This window comes from Nothoprocta perdicaria, unplaced genomic scaffold, assembly GCF_003342845.1.
Source record: "Nothoprocta perdicaria isolate Ctin4 unplaced genomic scaffold, notPer1 scaffold_107, whole genome shotgun sequence".
Taxonomy (NCBI): domain Eukaryota; kingdom Metazoa; phylum Chordata; class Aves; order Tinamiformes; family Tinamidae; genus Nothoprocta; species Nothoprocta perdicaria.
The window spans coordinates 352,367-376,320 of NW_020454172.1; the positions used below are offsets into that span (position 1 = coordinate 352,367).

General features: G+C 53.6%; 1 protein-coding gene across 1 annotated transcript in view; it reads right to left on the minus strand.

Annotated features, from left to right (window-relative positions):
- Window positions 1-3,994: 3,994 nt before the first annotated feature.
- TCF7 (transcription factor 7) overlaps window positions 3,995-23,954 on the minus strand; it is a 42,880-nt gene continuing 22,920 nt past the window's right edge. The window contains exons 4-11 of the mRNA XM_026045957.1: window positions 13,396-13,528; window positions 12,250-12,340; window positions 9,554-9,664; window positions 9,310-9,472; window positions 9,080-9,187; window positions 8,280-8,328; window positions 6,882-6,954; window positions 3,995-4,050 (exon numbers count right to left, since the gene is read on the minus strand). Of these exons, the coding sequence (XP_025901742.1) occupies window positions 4,047-4,050; window positions 6,882-6,954; window positions 8,280-8,328; window positions 9,080-9,187; window positions 9,310-9,472; window positions 9,554-9,664; window positions 12,250-12,340; window positions 13,396-13,528 (732 nt within the window). The 3' untranslated portion in view covers window positions 3,995-4,046. The remainder of the gene's footprint in view (window positions 4,051-6,881; window positions 6,955-8,279; window positions 8,329-9,079; window positions 9,188-9,309; window positions 9,473-9,553; window positions 9,665-12,249; window positions 12,341-13,395; window positions 13,529-23,954) is intronic.

Consider the following 23,954-nt stretch of genomic DNA (forward strand, 5'->3'; position numbering starts at 1 on the left):
ATGTATGTGGGCTTAAAAAGTGGGGAAAAAAAATCTCAAGGTGCTGGATAAGGTGGGTCTGTGCTTATCTGCTCCCTTCCAACAGCATTAACCCTTGGCACCTTCCATGAAGGTGTGGGGAGATGGCCTGGATATGCAGCTGGACTTGGTAACTGGCTGCTGCAGTAGGTGCTTGCTAGCTTGGAAACCCTTGGAGAGGTGAGAGGCTGCCCTGGCTCCCTTTCTGCTAAAAACRGTCACCAAATGGTTTGGTGGACATCCCGCCCAATGCAAAGTTAAATAACTTGTGTGCTGCTGCCTTGCTTATTTTCAAATCAAGGCAAAACCYGTCTTATGGGATGGGGAGTAGACTGTCAGTGGGGAGGTTTTTAGCTAGAAGATACTTTCCTTGGTCTTGACTTAAGATTTTTGATTTATGAAACATTTCAGCCCTGCCTACTGGAGGCTCTTGCTAAAAAATATCATAAATAACATAAAATTGAAAAAATGCAGGAGTCTTCTTCAATTCTATGAAATAATTATTTGACAGTGTTACAGGATTATAATTTCCAGTGGCCTATTTTGAACAGCCRGTCTGGCAATTACTTTATTTATAAAGCTATAAACATATTTTGAACATAAAAGCCAAAAAATACAAACCCAGTGAAGTAAAAAAAATTACAACAAATGGTGGATAGTCATTGGACAAATGAAAGTACAGCTGCAAAACATTTATCCCTGCTACATACATACAGTGGTTTTGCTTGGTTTAAAGAAGTGGTATTTCCATGACTTCTACATTCAAACTGGTTTCAGGAATCCAAATGTGTAATTCTAAAGAGTTGAAAATGCTGTAAAAACTTAAAAGAAAGGATCTTGTTGTGATAAAATCTTACGGGGAAAGATTTCCTTCTATTAAAAAGTATTAACACAGAATAGTAACACTTCATATATAGTAATTCTAAAGACACTTTTTTGGTATCCATAAGAGTATTTTTTTTTCGGGTTTGACATTGAGTATTCCCCAAAGGCATGTGGAAGAAAAAGGTCTTGCTCCCTACGTTGCCTTGGAAAGGGTCAGCTCGGAGGCCTCTCTATTGCATGTTTTGGGAAGAGTGAMGCTTCCCCCAGGATGAGCTGACCACGCTGTGTTACACCAGGAGGCCCGAGCTTCTGTGGTGGTGGATGGAAGCAGAGGATGAAGTCTGGCTGCGAGCTGTCCATGCGGAGCAGGGCAGAAGGTGGGASCAAGGCTGCTGCGTCAGGCTGAGCCTGCCTGGGCGCAGCACCCGCATCCTGCAGCAGCCGCAGGGGAAAAGGCCACGGAGGAGCTGCAGGGCCTTTTCCAGGTGAGTCTGCAAAGCAGCATCCCGGGCTGGGAATGGCCTTGAAATAAATGCATGGAGGCGCCAGGGAGCTCAAATGAATGTGGCTGTTCTGTTCATGCTAGTGCTGCTTGGCCCTTGGTCAAGAGGCACAGCTTCTGTGCAGGRCTCTCCCCCTAACCTCCTGTGATGTTATTAAAACACATCTGCCTTCTCTTTTATACCCACCTTTGCCTTGCTGCCGACTTGAATCTGTTCCGTGCAACCACAAAACACCAAGAAGGTGCGAGTTATTCCTGTTTTAAACCCAGTTTTTGAGCTATGCTAGACAACTAATGGGCATTATTGCTGCTTTGCAATCCACATTTTTTCCCAATAGTTGACACTTACACAGCACCTTACTGCAGAGGGTCTCAACGTGAAAAAACGGTCAGCTGAGACTTGAAAACAATTTTCTTTCACATCAAGTCATAGAAAGTCTGTCGGACCTGGGAAGTCTGAATTCCTCTGCTTGGCACTAGGCCATGCTGTTGTCTAAACTTGCTAAAATAATTTAAGTACTAGCAGATTGCATGTTGATCTAGTGCTATGGAGTAACCCTCTGAGTGCGAGAAGGGCAGGACGTGGAAGCCGCAGTTCGCAGCCTGTTCCGATAATGCTGCTGCTCTAAGGGTTATGTGGACTCTTCTCAATCCGTGCCCATAACTTTCAGTGCTTCTGCAGTTACGTTTACACAGGAGAGGAATAAAAGCAATGGATTTAGATCTTCTAACCTAAAACTAGAGTTAAAAAAAATCTATTCTACTATAAGCAAAAATACCCAAAAGGAATAAACCCAAAGCTGCTCTACAGACTAATCAGGGTTTGTTGCTTTTTTTGCAGAAAAAAATTTAGTCTTTGACACATAAACTTGTTTAAAAAGTTATGTTTAGTCCAATGTAAAAAATTAGGGGGTTGTGGGTGTTTTTTTTTGCATTAAGAAAAAATATAAAAATATTTTGTACATTATAAAGGTCATCTTAAATTTCTTGCAGTTCTACAATAATATTACTACATTATTTGTATTCAGTACTCTAAATTCTATTCTGTAAAGTAGAAAAAAATAGACGCCTCTCTCCCTCCGTGTGTTATTTTTCTCTTCAGCAGTCTAGGATTTCTTTGAAGCAGGGAAAAAAAAGTAGGCAGAGGACTAGAGCGTGATCTCCGTGACAAGTGTGTAAATCTGGAATAAATCCAATAGTCGCAGATTAAAATAGGACTTACGTCAGTTTACGGAGATCAGAATCTGCCCACAGTGTTTTTTGTTTATCAAGCTCAAAATATAAATAAAACACCAGAAACRGGTCAATGTTTTGAAGCTGGAGAGAAGACACGAACATTTGGCACCATCACGGGGTGGAAGGGAGGATCTTTTAGAAAAAGCTATTTTTTTTTTCAAGTTACCAAATTGTTAAAACTCTATCTTTTTTTTTTCCAGGAGGAGCCCAGATGGAGGCGCTAGCGGAGAGCAGGGCAGTGCTTGGAAATACCCCGGGAAGGGGAGGCCTGAGAAGGGCGCTGGCGCCAACTGCCCCGTCCTGCAGCCCGGATCTGCCGAGCAGAAACGTGCCTTGAGCGGCAGCGGGACAGCCCGTCCCGGTAACCGGCCGCCCCGAGTGCTCGGGGTGCAGGGGCTGTTGCAGAGCAAACTGCATTTGGAGCCTTTGCACGGGCTCTTTTAGGAGAATCGCGGCAATCCGGATCTACGGGGAGAAATCCCAAAGAGCACCCGGCRCCCGGACGGTGCGTCTGCACGCAGACCCGCTACCTGTAAACAATATTTTCCTGTTCTCCAACAAGAAGTTTTCAAAAAATTCACCTCATTTGTATTTTGGCTTTCCCGTGAGCCGGTCAGAGCAGCAACCCAGCATCGTTATGCGTCGTCTTTGGGCGGGAGGGCTGGAAACCAAAGCTCCCAWGGCAGCTTTTCCAGCGCCGCGGGGTGACACTGCAGGAGGGCTGGGGCTCCCTGCGCTTGGCAGCAGCTCCCGCGCAGGGAATGGGAGCGGGGGGCAACAGAGAGCACCTAGGAGCTACTGGGCAAGCCGGGGCCTCGAGCTTTGCTTTCTGCAGAGGTGATGCAGGRAAAAAAAMCAAAAAAAAAAGCAAAACAAAAAGCAGCACAGGGCAGGGACAAAAGCCTTGTTTACTCATCAGCGCTTTCCAATTTGGCAAGAACTTTTACCTTTTTTTTATCAGCTGTCTTAAACCCCCTCCCCCAAACCAAACGAATTCCCCCGCATCCTCCAACGCTGGGAAATCCTAACTTTTTTTTTAACTTTTTTTTTTCTTTTTCTTTTTTTTTTAGCCAATGCCAGTTTGAGAGGGAAAGGGGGGGCTGGGGTCCGCTGGAGCGGGGCGGGCGGCGGGGCTACGTGCCGGCGGCGGCGGCGGGTTTTTTTTTTAGCCAATGCCAGTTTGAGAGGGAAAGGGGGGGCTGGGGTCCGCTGGAGCGGGGCGGGCGGCGGGGCTACGTGCCGGCGGCGGCGGCGGGTTTGGGGCGCGGGGCGCGGGGCGCGCGGGGGGCGGCRGGGGCGGCGGGCTCGTCCGGAGGCGACGCCGAGGGCGCGCGCTGCGCTGCGTCCGGGGGAGAGGGAGGGGAGTCTATAGCACTTCCATCGGAAGAAACTGGGCTGGCACAGCGTCCTTCTCCTTGTAAGTACCGAATGCACTTCTTTTTCCTCCTAAGAACAGTGGAGAGAGTTATCTGTGAATAAAGGGTGAAGGCAGGGTCACAGAGAGCACCGTGCGGGGGGACGCGCCGCCGCCGCTCCCTCCTGCAGCCCCGGGGATCCACGTGCGGCCCCACAACCAAAGGGTAGAGCTGCTGCTCTGTAGCCTCCTCCATGAGGTTATCYTTTGCAAAGAGCTTTGCAGAAAAGTAGGAGCCCCTATCGACTGCTGCGTGCCCCAAACGTGCCCCTGCAYGTGGTGGGTACGTGTGGGACTAGGTGCAATGGCCCCATCACAGCACGTGGGCCACATCTATGCTTGGACTGGCTGGAAGAAGAGGTGGTCTGAGCTGAGATCCCTTGTTTTGGACCTGAGATCCCTTATTTTGGATGTTTCGGACGTTAGCCCCACAGWGAGCATGGGAAGCCCAATGTGACTTGTGTAACTCGTTGGAGGGCAGAGCACCTGCTAGACTGCTCCTCTGTTGACTGAGCTAAGGACAGAAGATATTCACGGCAKTGCCCATGGCTTTTCTGGGCGAGGAGAGAGGAGTGTGAATTGCCCCTTAGATGCAAGATGCAAGTACAATGTGGAYGGACCCTAAAGAGAGGGAGATTAGACCGAACAAGAAGTATCTGAATGAGCCTGTAACTAGACCTGTGCTTCAAAAGCTGTTTTTCCATACTTCCTTTTAACAGAGCATGACAGATAGAGCTGGGGGAAGTTTTATTAAAGATTGTCTTTATGCAATAAAGACCACATAGCTAAGTCTTCAAATGATGGCAACTACCTCCAAATCTCCRCTTTTCTAGCAGCAAGTCCCCTGGGAAGCAGTCCTACATCACCCTTTCCAGGCCTGGATTGGGACTGATTTCACCACATCCCTTGACAACTCCACTGTTGACCAAAACCAGACCATGTGGGCACGTGCATCAACCAGTCCCATACGAAATGGGTCCTGGCCTTGGTCCTGGATGTGAACTAGAGATGCAGCATCACTAGGGTCAGTGTCGTGGTTAGCCGTAGTGGCCCAATCAATGTGATAGGAAACATGACAGCTCTGCTACCCTGAACACTGAGCGCTATGTCCTTTTATGTTGGCTGTGATTTTACAGTGTGGACAAACCCTGGGAGAAGTTGAGTTTTCCTCAGCCATTTCAGAAGTAGATGCTAGAAGAAGAASAGCTTCGAAAACCTCTTATAAGACGACAGGACGTATCCATCAAGACACAGATCTGGTTTGGTTTACCAATACAGACAAAGAGCAGACCTGATGTTACAGACTACTGACTAAACGAGCCCTTTAGCGACCTACAGTTGACATGTCAACTATTCAGCTAAAAGGAGATATCCATCCATCCATCCATCCATCCATCCATCCATCCATCCATCCATCCATCCATCCATCCATCCACCTATATATCCCTGGTCTCCTGGACCATTTTGCCCTGTGATGGGGAGGAAGGTGAAACCTCCGATGCAGAAACTCGCTGTTTCAACCAGTTAAAGGCCTCCTGGCCTGGCAGGGAGCTTCTCTGGTGGCAGGTTCTCCCAGCAGATACCAGGRGCAGCTCATACGTGGCAGAAGTCCCTGTGCTGGCAGCAGCACATTAGTACTGGAAGTTGCAGAACAGCTGTTACTAACAGTGTTTGAGTGGCAAAGGTTGGAAACAAAACCCAAGAGAGCATGCTGAGGTGTAAGAGCAGTTCAGCAGCCGTGTTACGGGGCAAGCGAGGCGAAGGGTTAGCGCTGGGGCTCAGCTGGGAGAGTTCAAATGAAGCTGCCCAAGACCTGCAGCCACCTCGACGTTGGTCTTCATTTAAAACACGAAATATTGGTAAGACATTTCTCCTCAAGGCACTTGGGGGGAAAGTATTAATGAAGCATTAAGGGAGTTCTGTCCAGTCTACTAATTAGGAAAAAATAATGCTTGAGTGGCATCAGCCACTGTGCCAAATGCAAGTGTGGGGTGCTCCTAAGCTATTATTAAGTAATAAAAAATACCCTGGAAGAAAGATAAAGCGCTTGCTGGTTCAGATCAGCCAGAACTACTTGAAAGACCTTGCTCAGCCTCCTTCCTCTGGCCCGGTGACACTGAGCTCATGGCCAGGGCAGTGACAGGCCTCCTGCAGGGTACAGTCAGCTGAAAAAYATAGGCTTGATAAGATAGGGTTGCTATTCTCAGCTAGTTGGGGGTCAATCCCAAGCACTTGGACACTGTTGGTTATCACTTTGGTTGCTGCTGAGATCAGGGACCAAGCAGTGTCCAGATCTGAGCAACCACATTTCCACGATTCACATTCAGGGAGAATAACTAATTTTGCCTCTTCTCCTGGCTTGGGAGCCTTTTTCCACCTGGGTCTATTGGAAGACACTCTGATCCAGGTCATATTTATTTGGCTTACGCTTAAAGATTTGCCCTTATGGGTTCAGTCCTTTGCAGGTCACGGAGCACTCAGCAGACGTGTCCTTGCTGGAGGTCATCGTGCCCTAACGCAGGGAAAGCTCCGGCCGCTTGCAGAGGCAGCAGGAGCTGGATCTCTAGGCCAGGGCTAGAACCAGGTAGAACCAGAATAGAGCAGCACCTTGGCTGCTCACTATGGGCCACAGAAGAGTATTTCTGCAATAGGGAATCATTGCAAGGAGATCCCACAGCAGGACTCTTCTCAGAGACACAGCAAGGAGGAGAAACGCCTCAACACCCCCAAAAATAGAAACTTCTACCACCAGGCATGGCAGCAACCCCAAAAAACACGTAAACCASAACGTGCCTGTGGCTGCCAGGGCAAAATGTGGAGCTGGCCCCTGGGGCGAGCAGGGGGAAGGAGCCCGGGAGAAGCCGCGGAGAGGTTCCCCATACACACCTGCACGGGCCGCACCAGTCCGTTTGTTGGTTGAGGCCAAAGCGGGCTCTGCATTTCTTGGGAGAGGCGGGATCTGAGCAGAGGGGCATGCGGCGGGAGCGGGCAAGCAGAGGCACAGAGAGAGCAGCGGCAGCAGCGGGGAGAAAAGAGGCAACGTCATTTAAGTTTAAGGTCCCTAGCAGGCTGCAGCCGGGGCCGGCGCCGCCGCCGCGCGGGCACCACCTCTCCTGCAAAAAAGGGGCYGTTAGGCACATAGCAGAGCTCGTGTCCAGCGGGAGGGTTGGAGAGCTGGGGCATTTCTGGCTCTCACTCCATTGCACTTCCCTAGCTCGGCCGTCGCCTTCCCCATCCATGTGCTCCGGGCATGTCCCAGGCCTCCATTTGGAGCGAGGTGCCGTGTGGCTGCCGGGCACCTCCCGCGTRGCAGAGAAGAGCAGGAAAGGTGCGGAAGCAGGCGGGAAGCAGAGGTGGCACCAAGGAGCCCGGGCAGCGCTGCTCTGCCTGCCCCAAACCCRTCCCGGCCGCGCGCTTCCGAAAATGCTGCACCATCGACGTACAAATACGGGACCTACCATCATTTTTATACTGCGCCTACAACATGTATACCTAACACTACAAACTCATAGCTCCCGTCTGGGCACTTAATGAGAACAGCAGCGTCACCTAAACTGATGATCTTCCTGGGACACATCTACACATGTGTAGGGCTGGAATTGCTCCTTGGTGCTGGGAGCGTGCGGAGCCGGCAGGCAGCACCCTGCAAGGGTCACCCCGCAGCAGGGGTGGTTTTACCCTGCTAAAGCAGGAATGCTTCAAAACTCCACGTGGGAACAGTCTGGGATGAGGCCTGGGAAAAACCGCCCAGAGGTTCCTGATAAACAGAACTTGGTAGAGTGAAGAGGCCYGCCGTGCTGCTGTGCGTGTCTTTGCTACCACCTGAACTGAACAGGAGGTTACTTGGAGAAGAAAAGTGGGTTTTTTGGGGCATTCTCCTAGGTGACCTTCATGCTTTTCACTGCATTTGGTTCCCTCCCCCAACATTGATGTCCAATCTCAACTTTTCAACCGTTTTCTTCAGCTGTGTTAAAAAGACATGACGGGGACACTGCTTGGCGTGAAGTAACTTCAGGGACACCTTATTTGCTGTTATGCACTCGCTAAAGCTTCATCTTTTCGGTTTTCCTGAACTACCCATGTTCTAATTCAGACACATGCCTGTAAGCCGCAGAAACGTGAATTTACTCTGCCTTAAAAAAAGGAAAAAAACATATTTTTTCAGTTAAGGTCAGGAGAATGAATAAAACATGGCAACTGCTTTTCCCTTGGACAATCCACTTGGAGCAAAACCAAAGTGACGACTACGGAGCAGCGCGCTCGCCTTAGCACYGGGGCATTTACCTGAGTTGGAATCTTGCTGCTTTTCCCGTGTCCGCCTTTTCTTTTTCCCCTGGGATACGAAAGGAAAAGCTCGTTAATCACCGCATCGCTTCCAGCATCCCTGAGCCGCGCACCGTGGGGGCTTTCACTAATCCCCAGCATCTGAACCGTTTTTGCTCTGTTGAGTGGAATTAAACAAGATTTAGCCCATGCAGCCGTGGCAACGTGACCTCACTAGCCTCATGCCCGTTGTTTTGTCCGGATCCGGGCTCTGTGTGTGGGTCGCCATGTGGCTGGAAAGCACTCGGCACATTTAGCACCCTCCACCTTCCCTGATTTTGAAGRAAAGCGAGTTTCTAGGGACTCCCGGCCCCTGGGAACACCCATCTCTGCTCTTTCCCAGCTCAGAACCCACCTATCACTCCTGTTCCCTTCCCTCATTAATGGGAAAACAGAGTTTTAGCCCCAGACTGCCTCTCCGACCCCAACTACATAACAACGTCCTCCACAGAGAGCCAGCTGGAGAGCCGGCTTCCACCTGTGCCTTTCCATGAGAATTCCCGTGGTTTGGGAAAGGCGATGGGAAGCTCCCAGTGCAGGGAGCTCCTCCRTACACATAACATTCAGGCCACAGTGGTGCAAGGACGAACAGCCGGGGGGACGTTCATGGCATCGCTGAATTGGGAATTTCTCTCCGTGTGATTGCACAAGCGTCCCGGATGGCACTAGCTGCACAGCACGAGGAAACCCCAGGAATTACAGCAATAAAACCAAGCGAAGTTTGTCTTTCGGAAGAAACCGGGGGCGCGCCGGCCACTCACGTAGTTGTCCCTGGCGGACCAGCCCGGGTAGAGCTGCATGTGCAGCTGCCGCTCCTTGCGCGCCAGCTCGTAGTACTTGGCCTGCTCCTCCCGCGACAGCGCGTGCCACTGCAAGGAGAAGCGCGCGGTGAGGCGGGCGACGGAGCGCGCGTCCCCCAAAACCCTCGGGAGCAGGTGCTGCAGGGCACGGAGCTGCTCCGGCCCCGGGGACACGCGCCGGCTGCGCTCACCCTCCTGCCCAGGATCTGGTTGATGGCCGCGCTCTCCTTGAGGGTGCACTCGGCGATGACCTTGGCCCGCATCTCCTTCATGTACAGCATGAAAGCGTTCAGGGGCTTCTTGATGGTGGGCTTCTTGGCTTCCTTCTCTCTCTTTGGTTCGGGCTGAGGTTTCCTTGGTGGGAAGGCAAGGGAAGCAGTTAGCAGGGCACGGGGACGAGCACCCACGGGGCGAGCGCGGGTGCGGCRGACTCACATGTTGCGGTCGTAGTGCTCCATGTCCTGCTTGCCGGAGTGGGGCACGATGGCCGGGTGCGGGATGCCCGTGGTGTGCATGCYGGAGCCCAGCATCAGCGGGTGCGTGAACCTGCGAGGGAGAAACCAACCGTGAGCGCTGCATGGAGGGAAGAGCGGCGGCACCGGCGGCTCCCGCGACGCGGCTCCCCCTGCAAACCGCCCTCCTGAAAGGCGCTTTCACCGCTCTCGTCTCTGCTGCCGCCACAACTCGCTAGCGCTGCACGAGACAACAAGCTGCTGCCGGCGCCTGGGTGCGAGCGGCCGGCACCGGTGCGCTTTTGAGGCAAAAAAAGCCCGAGTTTGAACACGATCCGAAGGGCAGGAGCTGCACGAGGGGCTGGCGGCTTCGTCTCGCTCGCTGCAGCCTGGTCRCTCTCGGCCCGGGTGCGCTCGGGCTCCGGCGGCCCCGTCCTCGCTGCGGGGACCGTTGGCTCCTTCCTGCTGCCGAGGCCGGGCCGGGAGAGGCCAGTTCCCGCTGGCCAGGGCGAAATCCGTTGGGAAAGCGGCTGCTGGGCGCTGCGGCAGGACGAGGCGAAGCAGAAGCACAAGCGGGCGCGTTGCTCGCAAGGGCCGGCGCCGCAGGGAGCGGAGGCTCCTCCTGCCGCCCATCCAGGCTCGGGAGGCCGGGGGGAATCCACGGGTCTCGGCAAAGCCAGTGGCAGCGGCAGGGTCCCGGCGGCGGCTTCTCCGTCCCGGCGCCGGCCTCTCCGAGGGCTCGGCAAGCTCCGACCGCAGGCGCGGCAAGCGGAGCGGAGCGCGCGGAGCGGCGCCCGGCCGGCCCGCTCGGACTCACCTGGAGAAAGAGGCCCCCGCGGGAAGCGCCGACGAGTAGGGCTGCCTAAATCCACAGGACGGCAGCGGATAGACAGACTGGCTCTGCCTGGGAGCGGGAAGAAAGAGGCCGTCAAGGACCTTTCGGGAGGGCGGCGGTGCCCATCGCTCGTGCCGGAGCCCTGGCGGGATGCCGGGCATCCCCGCGGGGTCCCCGTGGGACCCCGTTATCCCTGTCACCGAGCCCCACCGGAGCAGCAGGAGATGCGGGCACGGCGCGGATGAGGCGGCTCCAGCCCTGGCTCCTGCCGCAGCAGCAAAAGGTGCAGCAAAAGGAGCAGAACTGCTCGCTGCTCTTGCAAAGCGGGGAAAACAGCCGCTCTGCTCCGTTCTTGCCTAGACACAGCTCAAGACGCCCTTCCAGCGGAGCGGCTGGAAGATGCTCAAGGCGCAGGACCAGGGGCCAGTCCTCGAGCCCCTGCARCAGCTCGAGGTTACCAACCACAGGGAACCACGACACTACGGGTGCTTTTTGGGGGTGAAAACCCCCATTTCTGGCYCCGTCGAGGGGTGATCCACATGATCTATCTGCCGGCAGATGGCCAAGCGCCGCGGCAGCCCCTCGGGAATCCCAAGGACCTCTGAAGTCTGGCATTCCTGCCCCGGGCTYGGGAAAACCCATCCAGGGCCAATCCAACAGCGACGTTCCCTGCTCCAGCGGGCCCGCGGAGTATAACAAGGATGATGGTGCTCACGGCTTTATCCAAAGCGATTCTGACACGCAAATTAATTTGATTGCAGAGCTGGCCCCTGATTGCTGGGAAGGTGCAACTAGGGCTCACAGCACCCTGGGATGGGGACCCCRATATTCCCATGGGAGAAGCCGAGCTTGAGCCGAAAGCAGCTCTTKGCACATCCCTACGGAAGGGTCTGCCCCGAAGCAGGTGCTGGGACCTTCTCTGAGCACTTTGGATGCTGTTTCCCGGCCTTTTTTGCCCATTCGAGGCACCAAAAGCAGCAAGGGGGGCAGCAAGCTCTGCCGGGAGCGCTTCCCCTCGCTGCCTCCAGCCCGACTGGGAATGCCGTGTCCGACACTGGCCTCCATGGCCAGCAAACAGCCAAAAACACTTCCCAAACCAGGATCTTCTCTGTTTTTGTTGTTGTTCTTTTCCTCTTCTGCGTACYGAAGCCTGCTTTAACAGCTCCCCATCCTGGAGCAGGGACCTGGCCTTCGGCAAGCGGCTCCCTCCTCGCCCCCCATTCCAGTGCTGCTTTTCCTGAGGATGAACCACGTCGTGTGGGGAGCTGAAGCATCCCAGAGGAGCGGATTTAGCAGAATGTAATCTCTTTGAAGCCACGCTCCGTATCAAAGGCCTCAGCCTCTGCTTCTTTGCGGTTAAATGTCTGGAATGCAAAATTCATTAAAAAAAAAAAAAAAAAAGGCGTAACGTTTCCCTCGGTGTTTTCACATGTTTCACGTCTCTTGTTTTGCAAAACGTCCTCCTGTGCTGGCCCCACGATGTCCTCYGTGGCCACGGTGCCTGACCTGGGATCCTCATCCATGATCTCCATGCGCACTCCTCCGCGGCATGGAGCCGGCACGGCCGTGCTCCCTGCTCCGCTCCCGCGCACACGGGCTTGCAGATACCAGGGAGAAGGTATCCCGCCACACACCCGGGAGGAAGGCGTCCGGCCATGCTCTTCCACGGATCTGCTTCCCCATTATCCACCTCTCCCATCACGCAAACCGTGGGAGCAACGTGGGCAGGACGAGTGCTCCATCAGGAACAGGTTTAACACCCATTCCGGAGTGGAAAGCTGGAGCGATTCCCGCAGGGAAGCGGGGCCGGCGGGGCCGGGGCGACGCGGAGCGGCTGCACTCACCATCCCATGGAAGGAGTGATCTGTCCGACTCCGCCGGGAGGGAGCGGGTAGAAACCGGGGATATCGGATGTCTGGGAAGGACGGTGCACTCCTAGGGAAAGGGAAAGCCATTGGAGCACGCAGCAGGCTGGTGGGCAGCAAGGAACACAACCCAAATACCTTGCTCTTATACATTATACATATATAGGGCCACGTCTGCACTCAGCATCTGTTCTAAGAAGGGTTTCCTGCTGTCCCGCTCCTCCGTGGACCTGGGTATGGTGTCGGGTGGGAATTCACCTTGGGCAAGCGGGATRTTCACCCAAAGGCTTTGCTCATACGGCACCTCGTGCAAGATTTTCTCCTGGCCTGAACTGCAAGGGAGTTATCAGCGAGGTCTCTCCAGGTCATTCTACCAGTGACTGTGACCGGAGCACTATGAATAGACTGGGATCGACGAGCTTCTTGGTATTAACAAAGCACTGGCTACGGTGGGACGAAGCTGTGGGGTTTCCTTCTGTTTGCTTCTTGCATATTCAACCACTATTCATGTGATTCCTCTCAGGGTAGGGAAATGAATGGAAATGAGTGTTTAACTTCTCTTCATATTTTTCTACCGGGTTTATTACACTCTGGTGGCTGACAAGCAATTTGTTGGCTGGCAGGAACCCAAGATGCGCCTGKGTATCTATTACCCCAGCAATAAATCCTTCCCCTCTGTGGTGACTTCTTGCTTCTGCACCCATATTTTTATCGGGGTTTATCTCTCTGTATTGCACTTTCCTCTGCAGCCAGAGAGCGCGACAACCGCACGACGTGTGGCCACAGACTGACACCCAGATACAAAAATCCAGCTAGCTATGAGACACCGATCCTATTTAGTCAAAATATTTCCTGTTTCAAACATTCGTTTTCTCAAAACGACAGCCTGACAGCAGTTTGGGTATGAGTCAAAGGAAAGATTACTTTCCATTTTCTGGTTGACTCTTGAGCATYGTCGCTCTGGCTCTGGTCTGCAGGCAGCTTGCACAGGCAGCCGAGCACATTCGATGAGCAAGGCTGATGCTTTTGATATCAGACTTTACTGGGTGACATTATAAAGCATTGCAAGGGGTAATGAGCCCCAAATAAGCCCCGTTTTCCCACCTGCATCCCTGCTGCCCTTACCTTGCTTCTGGTTGATGTCGGCTGGCAAGTGGGGCGAGTGGGAGCCGTGGCTGAAGTGGTCGTTGCTGTAGGGGATGAGCGGGGTGAGCGGGTGGACTCCGTGCGACGGCTGCACCACGGGCACCTTGTTAGACTGCAAGGCACAAGCAGAGGGGTCAGGCGCCGTGCTGGGGAAAATGCAAGATCACCCATTTCAGGCTTTCCCCGTATTTTTTCCTCTGGGAGGAATGCTGCAAGCACGTGTGGTGTTGGCTCATCCAAAGACACTTCCCTGGACACCGCACGGCGCTCCTCCCATGTGCATTGGCAAGGGAAGTCAGTGCTTAACAGGCATTTTTAGGAAAAAGAACACCAAAAAAACCCAAACCTACCGRTTTCCCTCTCTTTTTTTGGCATTTCCCCTGTTAGGGAGTGCACACACACACACATGCATTGCTGTCTCCCTCCAGCCTGCACGCCCCGAGTGCTGCGGGCTGCTCCGTGCGTGCCTAGTTTCACCCGTGGGCACCTTTCAATCCCATCCGACCTCACCCGGCTGGCGGGAATGCTCCGATTTGTCCTGCTAAAGCCAGGAGGGGAAGCAGGCCGGACTGCACTGCAAACCTGGGAGAAACCGGAGCAGCGCCCTCGGGAAAGGCAGGTGGGAACACGGGAACGGCAGCGGCGCAGCTGCGGAGCGCGCGCTGCCCGGCGCCGCCAGCTCATTGCAGCCTCTGCGCTGCTCCAGCGCTGCCTTTCACTTCAGGAATGATTGTGCAGGGTCTCAGCGAGCGCCCGGGGCCCTCCTGCCCTCTGCATCACGGCTCGGGGCAGGAAACCCATGAAAGGGAAAGGGGACCAGGCCGGAGACGSCGCTTTACAGGCGCCTTTGCACAAGGGTCTGCTCGTGCAAATGCATTTCCCCACTGAAGAGCACCTGCAAACCTCACACCCTGGTGCACGGGCTGCAGCTTTGACACCTGAGGGGGATGTGGGGAACGTGACCCCCCTGCCAGCGCAAACGTGGGGCTGCATTCCCATCCGGAGCATCCGCGCGGCACCTCCACCACGGTGCCGGGGGGGATACTCATCGCTGCCCCTCTTCCCACGGGTCGAGGCTCCGGATCTGCAGACCAGCAGCAGCCCCTGAGCCCTGAGGAGAGCTCTCCAAGCCGGGAGTTGCCAGCTGATGCTGCCACGTGCTGCAGAATTAACCCTGTCATTGGCGTTTTCCTGCTGACTGCGCCGGATTTAATGTAAGGATATTTACATGTTTTTAAATAATCTCTCCGAGTTGACCTTTACTGAACTCCCAGCCTAGAGGTGGCAGGAAAGAAACCTACTGGGGGGACAAAAGTGGATGCTGAGCTTGTGCTAATGGACTCGTGCTGAGCTGCTCTCCTGGGGGCTTGTTTTTATGTATTTTTATTATTTTTTATGCATTTAATTATTTTCCCCTGGAAGAACATGCTGCAGGATCGCTGGTTATGGGACAGAGAAGACTTCCCACGTTCAGGCTCGTTCTTTTCTGTTTCCTTTGCAGAGCCGCAGAGGGAGCACACGGGTCAGGAGGACGTGCACTTGCAGCAAGAGCAGCCCGATCCCGGTGGGATGGAGCAGCGGGAGGGCTGGAAAATGGTCATCTGCCACAGCCAAACCTTGGGAAAACACCTGGTGTTAACAGGCATTTTGACTCATTTTTTAAAAAACTGATATATTTAGTCCTGACTTGCTAAAAATGAGTAGTTTTATATTGCTGGTTTGGTTTTATTTTGACGTTCTGAAATTTTTGTTCTGTTTTGTTTTGCTTAAGAGCTTAACCTTAATCGCAGCACAGCGTAACATAGGAAGTCAAAAGCCAAATTCAGACTGAAATGAAAGTGATGCAGAAGGTTATCAAAGAGCCCCATGGTGTTCTGCACATGCCTCCTCTGGAGAATATCCGCATTTTCCCTGTGCTTTGGCCACGGCACCACGTGCAGGTCCCAGCACCCCTGGGGACACAACCCCACAGGGTGCTCAGCTCTCTGCAACAGGCCGGGATGCAGCGACGGGCACGAACGGAGATTCCCGGGATCCCAGTGCCCAGGCCCTGTGTGTGCAGAGGGGCTGGGAAACACCCGGGAGATCCGAGGCTGCTGCAGTGTCCAGCCCCAAARGGGAGGAATGAGGGTGGATGGCAGGAAAGCTCCTGCTGATGGAGCCGCTGGTCCGCCTGGAACAGCCTCCCACGGAGCATCGTCGCATCCCATGGGGCATCATCACACACCGTGGAGCATCGCTGCATCCCAAGGAGCACCTTTGCATCCCGTGGAGAATCATGGCATCCCATGGAGCATCACTACATGCTGTGGAGCATCGCTGCATCCCATGGAGCATTGTTGCATCCTGTGGAGCACCACCATATGCCGTGGAGCTTTGCTGCATCCTGTGGAATATTGCCACATGCCGGGGAACATTGCTGTATCCTATGGAGTGTCACTGCATCCCGCGGAGCATCGCTGTATCCTATGGGGCATCGCTGTATCCCATGGAGCATCACCACATGCCGTGGAGCTTTGTTGCATGCTGTGGAATACTGACRCATCCTGTGGATTGCTCTGTCCCATGAAGTGTCTGCATCCTGTGGAGCATCGCTGCATTCCAAGGAATATTGCTGTGTCCCGTGAAGCATCGTTGCACCCCATGGGGCATCGCCACATCCCACGGAGCATCACTGCATCCCACGGAGCACCACTGCATCCTGTGGACCATCGCTACATCCCACGGAACATCATCGCATCCTGCGGAGCTCTGCTGCTCCTCATGGAGCATCACCACCTCTGGCGGAGCATCCCTGCATCCCTTGGATCACTGTCGCATCTCGGGGAGCATCACTGCATCCTGCACGGCATCGCTGCATCCTGCACGGCATCGCTGCATCCCGCATGGCATTGCCGCATCCCGCACAGCATCGCCGCCCCGCTCGGAGCATCCCTGCCACGCGGCTGGCACTGCCCCTCGTCCCGGCCGTGCAGCTCCTCGCAGCGGAGCTCGGTGCCCGGCGGGAAGGCGCCGCAGCCCCCGGCCCTGCACAGGAGGTCCCCCGTGTCACCACGTGCCGGTGCCGCAGTGGCCGGCGCTCGCTGCGGTTTGCAGCTGCCGCCGGCGCAGCCGGGGCCGCGGTGACGCGAGATTACTCATCTCACTTTCCAATTGCCCCACACGGCCGGCCCCAGAGATAGCGAAATGAGGAGGCCGTGGGCCGGGGAGCCGCAATGGGGACATGAGGCCAGGGGCGCTTGTCCGTGTGCCCAGAGCGCCCGACGTGGAGCCCCCAGGAGCCCTCCTAGCAAACCGGCCTCGCTGCTAGAGCAGGGCTTTTTAGAGCAAGAAACCAAGCCCTGCAAGGCGCCGCCGCAGCCCGCGCGAGGCTCCGGCCTCAGCAGGAGGCTCCTTGCTCCGAGAACGGGCAGGGAGAACACGGCACTTCTCCCAAGGCTTTGCAGCTATTTGCAGGATCTCTCCAAGCTCTATCCAGTCTGGYACCATCCCTGGCCCAATCCAGAAGCTAAGAAGCTCCAAAAAGACCCGAGAAGTCCCAGGATATCCTGGCCAGGTCACAAGCAAACATATTTATGCAATGCCTAAAAATGCCTCGTGCTGCCGCCGTCGCCGCTGCTGCAGGTTTCTGTTTTTAAGTGAGGATGGTTATTATTTCAAGTTAAGCTCTGCAGGAGGAATGGCTGATCTTTTCACTGTTTACGGGCACAGGAAGAGCCGTTTCACTTCTTGAGTACTTATCTGCTAAGAGAAAGACGTAGGTGGCTCTTCGTGAAAGAATTAAAAAAAAAAGCATGGAAAAATCAAGATCGGAAGTCGCTCCTGGAGCTGCTTCTCTTATGGTGGCCAAGGGCAAGTGCCAAAACTGCWGTGTTCCCCCTGGAGAAGGGACGGCATGAGTGGAAAGGCCTGGCTTGACCCTCGGCCACTGATAATATCTGATCTCCTTTGCTCTGYTCTGCTACTCAAAATTCTGGGTGGAATTCTCAGAGTTTTGGGTGAAATACCCAGAGCTGATGAGGAAAATGCCCCAAAGGRGCAAGGGGAGAAGCAAGAACAGGGTGAGCAGCAGAGCCAACCGCTGCCAGCATCCCGAGCTCAGGAGAGCCGYGACGCTCAGTGACACGAGGACCGGGATGCAGGAACGGGGATCCCACGGGAAGCCCCACATCCCGCCCCCGGGCTCCCGGACAAGCAGGGGGACATGACCCGCGTCCGCAGGAGGGCTCGGAGCTGAAAYGAGGTTGTGGCCCTGGCGTTTGGCTTGTGGGTCCATCCTTACCCAGGATTTTCCACAGCGGGGAAATTTGGTGAGCTTTCCCAGGATATCTGCTGGCCAGGAACCCAAGAGGGAGCCTCGGGGTGTGGGCGAGACCCCTTTTCAAGCAGCAAGCGCCTGCTCAGCATYCCCAGGGCTCCATCAGGAGCCTGGCAGCCACTCAGCCCCAATCCCTTCCCTCTCCTTATTCTTCTCACTTAAAACAAAACCCCAAATATCAGCCCACTGACTCAGAGGGGCGCAGGGGAGCAAGGAAAGAAAAGACAAACAGCGCAAGACGAGGAGCTTTAGCTCTGCGGAGGGCAGCGAGCGGTCCCGCGCCGGGCGGAATCACCATTTTAATGAAAAGGCGGCGTTTATCCCAACGGAGCCTCCYGCCCCGCACCCTCCTCTGATCCCTTCATGCCAACGGCTCAATTAAAACCTGGGCTTGGCGGATTTGCATACAATTAAGACGGCGAGGGAAATTAATAGGGAATTGGATGGTTTTCTCCTCTGCCCATGTGATGTCTTTAGTAGATTAAAACCAAAGGATTTTTTTTTTAATTACTGTAAAATGTATTAAATGTTATTTAACCTTTTTTTTTTCTGTTGGGGGGAGGAGAGAAGCAGAGGGGATGGGAGAGGGGTAAAGAAGCAACCTTGTCCATATGGTAATGCATGCCTCCTATCGTGGGAAGCAAGCAGCGTCGTAATTAGGATTAGAAAGGAATCCTAATTAATCTTGTCCTGCCACTTGACTTCTACAAGCTCCCGAAACGCTGCCTGCAATGCAACGTAAAGCCAGGAGCGGTCCCAGGCTCAGGGGCTAATCCCAGTCCCAAGCACCGTAGCAACGTGCAGCTCCACAAGCACCATCTTTCCAGACCTTTTGTCTTGTTTTATTCCTTAGAGCCCATGGAATCTGTTTGGAAACACTTAGCAGGCTCATGGGGAGGGTGGTAGTGCTGGAGAAGGAAGGAATAATCAGGAAACTTCAGCTCTGTTCCCATCCCGTGCCTTGGCTTCACCTTCAGCACGTCTGCGACGCGAGAGGCGGCCCATCACGCTGCTATTAAGTCATAGAGATTTTCACTCGGCTCTTGTCATGTGTCATCAAATCCTGTTCTTCAGGTATTGAGATTCATACATTTAATTGCATAATATTTTACTATGTGAGTGGAAAGTAATATGCTTATTTTTGTGTTTGCGTCTTCAATATGGAAGGCAGATCTGGGGGAGCTGGTTGCTTCTAAATGTCAGGCCTCGTCTGAAAAGTCTGATTTTCCCTATGATTAGCAAGTATGGACATCCAGTGCAATTAAACCTAACACTGGGTCATGTGGGCCATAAAGAGGGTTGGAACTTGCTCCAGTTTGGGCCTAGTCCTGGAAAACAGCAAACTTCTCCTTGTTTTCTGCTAAATCCTAAATGCCCAGGGCTGCAGCGAGGGCAGCTTCTTGGTGCTGCTCCTTCCAGCAGCTCCCGTGCGTTTTTGGCTGAACCCAGAGCGCACACAAGACCTGAACTGCMCTTCAAACCAGGCTGCTGAACAGCTCACAAGCCAGGATTGATCRAAGGTTTCCCACTGAGGAAAATAAAAGAAAGAAACTCACCATTTCATATGGTTTTGATGAGGAAGATCATTGAGGAAACTTCGCTCTTTCAACCTGGTTTTGCTGGTGTTGACGCAAGCATGAGAACAAAAGGGTGCCACCCCGCAAGGAATGAAATCGGGGCGTTTAGTTCGGTTTGAATGAGCAGGATATATATGTACTCCATATAGATGCACTACTGACACAGTGTACGTGATGGAGRCATCCAGATTCCTGGCATTCAGGGTTTCTGCCTAACCAGGAGGTTAACTAACCACCACATCATCACCCCTACGGTAGCAGTAATTTTTCCTAAATAAAAGTCCTCTTATAGCAAATATGAGGTGCATTTGTTAAAAAAAACGCAATTAAAACTATGTCCATTGCTTTACATTTCCATTTTCTTTCCCCTGTAACGTTTGCAATTCAAAAATTAGATATTCTCTCGTAGGGCCATCTCCTAAGACACTTAGGGTGCACAAAGTGAAAAACAGACGGGTTGTAAGGGATTGTGCATATTTTACATTTCTTCTGGTTTTAACAGAGGAGCTACAATGAGAGAGTAATTTATCTTTAAAAATACAGAATTAATAAATAGTGCTCCCTCAATTTGTTGGCTGCCTTCCTCCACTACTCGGGACCTGGATGAGGAGACTGAGGATGAAGCATCGCTTTGGAAGAGGCCACGGCCAAAGACACAGAGCTCCTGCCATGCAGGGCGACTTCCCTGCGCACTTTTAGAGGCTAAAAACATGGGAAATGGCCCCGGAGCGACGGGAGGGATGTGCACGCACCAATGCAAGCCCCGCTGCACTGCTGCGTGCAGCGCGTTTGCAGGCTGCCCACCTGCAGTCCGAGTGCACGGGGTCTGGTCCCGGCGGCTTCGCTGCTGCTTGTGAGCCCTGCCACGCAGATAAGGAACCGTTCCGAGCTGATAAACACAGCCCTGTCCTGCTGATAAACACAGCCCTGTGCGCAAGGTCTTGGCCTCGGTGTAATTGCGCGGGGCTCCCTGCACGCTGCCCCGCGCTGCAGATGCACGGGCAGCAGGAAGCATGCAGGAACATCCTTGTGCTTCACATTTGGCATGGGAATGTTCCCATGAGTGTGCGGGGGCCGGGGCAGCCGGGCAGGGCTGCGGGCTCGCCGGGTGCCCCTGCTCTGCACGGCGGGAAGCTCCGGCCGGGATGAGCAGCGGCTCGGGAATCGGCGCAGATGCCAGGCTCCGTTCCCGGCGCCCGGGCGTCTTGCCGGCAGCTCGGCGCTACCYGGGAAGCAGGAAACTGCCTCCAAGCGGGGAGAGAAGAGCCATGAACGAGGTGGCGGGGTGGCCATGGGCACCAAAACGGCCTTTCCTGGCCCGTATCCCACGCACGGCAGCGCCGGCCCTCGGCTCCGGCAGCACCCGCTGCCCTCCCGGCTGGTGTTGCTCCTTGCTGCGCCCTTGCTCCCTCTTCTCTCTTTTTCTCTTCTTAGCTATTACTATTTTAAATGACTATAATTGGCGCTAGGGACTAATAAATCATAATTACCCGCGAGAAAACAAATTGTAGCGTGAGTCGAATCCCTCCTATCTGCTCTATCTGCTGCCAGTGCGCTCCCCCACTCTGAGCATGAGCTCCCAGCAATGGGAGATCACATGATTTCACTTTTTTTTTTCCCCCTAATTTTCCTTTTCCATTGGTTATTACAGGCCTAGCAGGGCCTCCCTCGTTGCCTGCCGCCGCGCAGCCTGCGTTGGCTGTGATGACATCTGCTGGCGACTGCTCACTTTGCCATCCGCCAAAAGCAAGATGCATTTGGAGGAATTTTTATTTTATATTTTATTTTATTTTATTTTATTTTATTTTATTTTATTTTATTTTATTTTATTTTATTTTATTTTATTTTATTTTATTTTATTTTATTTTATTTATTTTATTTTATTCCTTTCCTCTCAGCTCAGTGTAGGCACTGCATCCAAGTGTGCTCCAGAGGGCAAAAGCCCCATCCCAGCCCTGCGCTCCCCCTTTGGGACAGTTTTTCTCAAAACCACCCCATTTGCAGCAGTTATTAAAGGGGGAAAGGGAGGGTCTTGCAGCCATGGGAGAGTCGCTGTGATTACGAGCTGCTAGTTTTGCATGGCGCTGGCACCRGGAGAGCCCGACTGCAACGCTGGGAGCTTTGAAGAGCGGCGCTCTTAAAACCGACAGAAATAAAAATAAAATAATGAAATAATTTACATGGCAGCCAGCAGACTGCTCACCCAGCATTTTCCCACCTCGGGCAGGAGCTCTGATTAACGCTCATCAGCTTATCTGCACGGTAGATCCTGATGATTCATCACCCACTACCCCAGGAATTATGACGCACCGGGGAGAGATCCATGTGCAGATGCCATGGGTGGATGCCACGTCTGGAACACTTAAGTGATTTTGGCATGAAGAGGGACCAACCACAAGCCCAGCTAATCAGCCCAGCGTTTCTCAGCCCACACCTTCCAGGGGCTGTAAGGAGATGGGGCGCGAAGACAAGGGGGTGGCACTGAGGACTCCCTTATCGGCCCCATCGGTGGCAGAACAAAGCGCGGCGCGGGCCGCCCGCCAGCAGCCCGTGGCTGCTCCTCCTTTGCATATAAATTTAAAAGGAATTTTAATAAGTGCTAAGCGCACACGGTTATTTTTTATTTATAGCCAAAAGTAGGTGTGCGCGGCCCCTTTTATAAGGCGCAGAAGGAAGAAAGGGGCACTTGGGAGTCTCAATGGGAAGCAGTGGAAAATCCTGCGGCGGCTCCTCCTTGCTCGTCTCCATGCAGGGGTGGCCACGGGCACGATGGAGATGGATGTGAATCCACGGGGCGCTCCTGCTCCTTCCCACGCGCCCAGATGTGCACGCTTCCAAAGGGATGCATGCKGATGTGCTGCCTGCCCCCTTGCAAAGCAGCTTTGGAAAGGGAACGCTGCTGCTTTGGGAAGCTTGGACAGCGGTGACACAGGGACATCCAGCTCCGAGGGGATGCAGGACCTTGAGGGTCCTCGCTCCTGGTTGGCAGCCAGCATCTTCCCTCGCTCTCCTGCTTGCAACTGTTTTCCTTTGATTGTTGCTGAATTGTGCATTGTGTAAATCCCAAACTTGCTCTTTTTGGACACATAAAACAGGGGTAGCCCCTGGTGCGAGCGGACTCCGGCACCTGGAGTTTTGTTGTGAGTGGGAYGAGCGAAAGGAGCTGGATTCTCCTGCGGGGTGAAGACACAGTGCTCCCAGACTCCACACAGGAGGATCAAAGGAGTTACTGGGAATTTCGGAGCTACTGCTGGGTACAGGTCTGCGTGGCTAAAGCACCTTTACCTCTTCTGTGACCCACAAGCATTTCCTGGGAAACCTCTCTCTGCTCCTCTGCGGAGCGACGGCCCACCAGAACATCTTATTGACATGAAAAACCCCAAATATTCCAGTGATGTCATCACACAGCGATGTCATCAGCTCTTTTTCCTTGAAATCTTTTTCCAAGGGGACCTTTTGTCCCAGCTACAGCATCATTCTTCACTCTATCCAGGCAAGGAAAGCGGGGACAGCAGGTCTCCCACGCTGAGTCCAAGCGAGCAGCTCAACCACGTGTCCCCAGGGCAGCAAAACATGAACCCAGACTAAACCCTAACCTTGCTTGGGAGGACAGCACTAACCTCAGACCTCAACGCAGCCAACTGCTGCCTTTTGATATTCTATCAAGACGTGGCCTTGTGGCCCTGCGGCCCCGTGTGAAGCCTGCATTAGGGCTGGTTGGATTCAGCCCATAGCTCTGCATCTCAGGCTTGGGTTGTGGGCAGGGGTGGTGTTGAATAAGAGGAAAGCGACGATGGTGAGCCTGGAGCAGGGCTCGGGATCATAATCCAGGCCAGGAGAAACAGATAAATTTGGATAACAACAGGGTTCGTGGAGGTTGATGCGTGAAGCAAGTGGAGAGGACATAAAGTTCCCTGAGCATGAGCTTCTGGTGATGGGACCATGAGCTGGTCAAGGTCCAGAACCATGGTTTTACCAAGCGGAACTGCTGGACTAAGATAATGAAAGAGATTTGGGGGAGATGGCACCAAACCAAAAACTCGCGGTGAGCAAATCTGTGACTCTCTGGAGTCTGAGGTGACCAGGAGCCACTAGACTAGTGAGAGGGCTGAGGTTGAAGTTAGGGTASAGCTTGAGTCCAGCCGATTATACGGTGGACTCCCATGGTGCTGCCCTATCTGGAACCAGTATTAGTCTCCAAGTACATTTAGACTGGGAACMGGAAGAAGCTCCTATGGCTGGGCTAACACTGAGGGTAGGATTGGGGATTGAATCAGGAGAAAATGAGGAGTTTGCACAGGAGAGGATGTCTGAAGAGGTCACCAGACCAATTCAAGCACTGGGACCACACCTGAACCTGCAGCCTACCAGGCACTACCGAAAACGCTCCAGTGAAGCTCGGAGGGAGAGGGATGATTAAACAGCGTATCGTGGGGTTTCCCAGCTAAATCCTAACCCTAAACCTTCTCCCTCCTCTCCGGTGCCCCAGCAGTCCCCAACCCTGGGCAGGCTGGTGCTCCCTCCTGGTGCTCTCACTTGTCCCTGTTCAGTTCTACAGCCCAGTCCTCAACCCCAACACGTGTCTCCTCTCACTCAAAAACACAGGCTTCTAATTTTTCCTTTTGCTAAGCTGTGCACTCAAG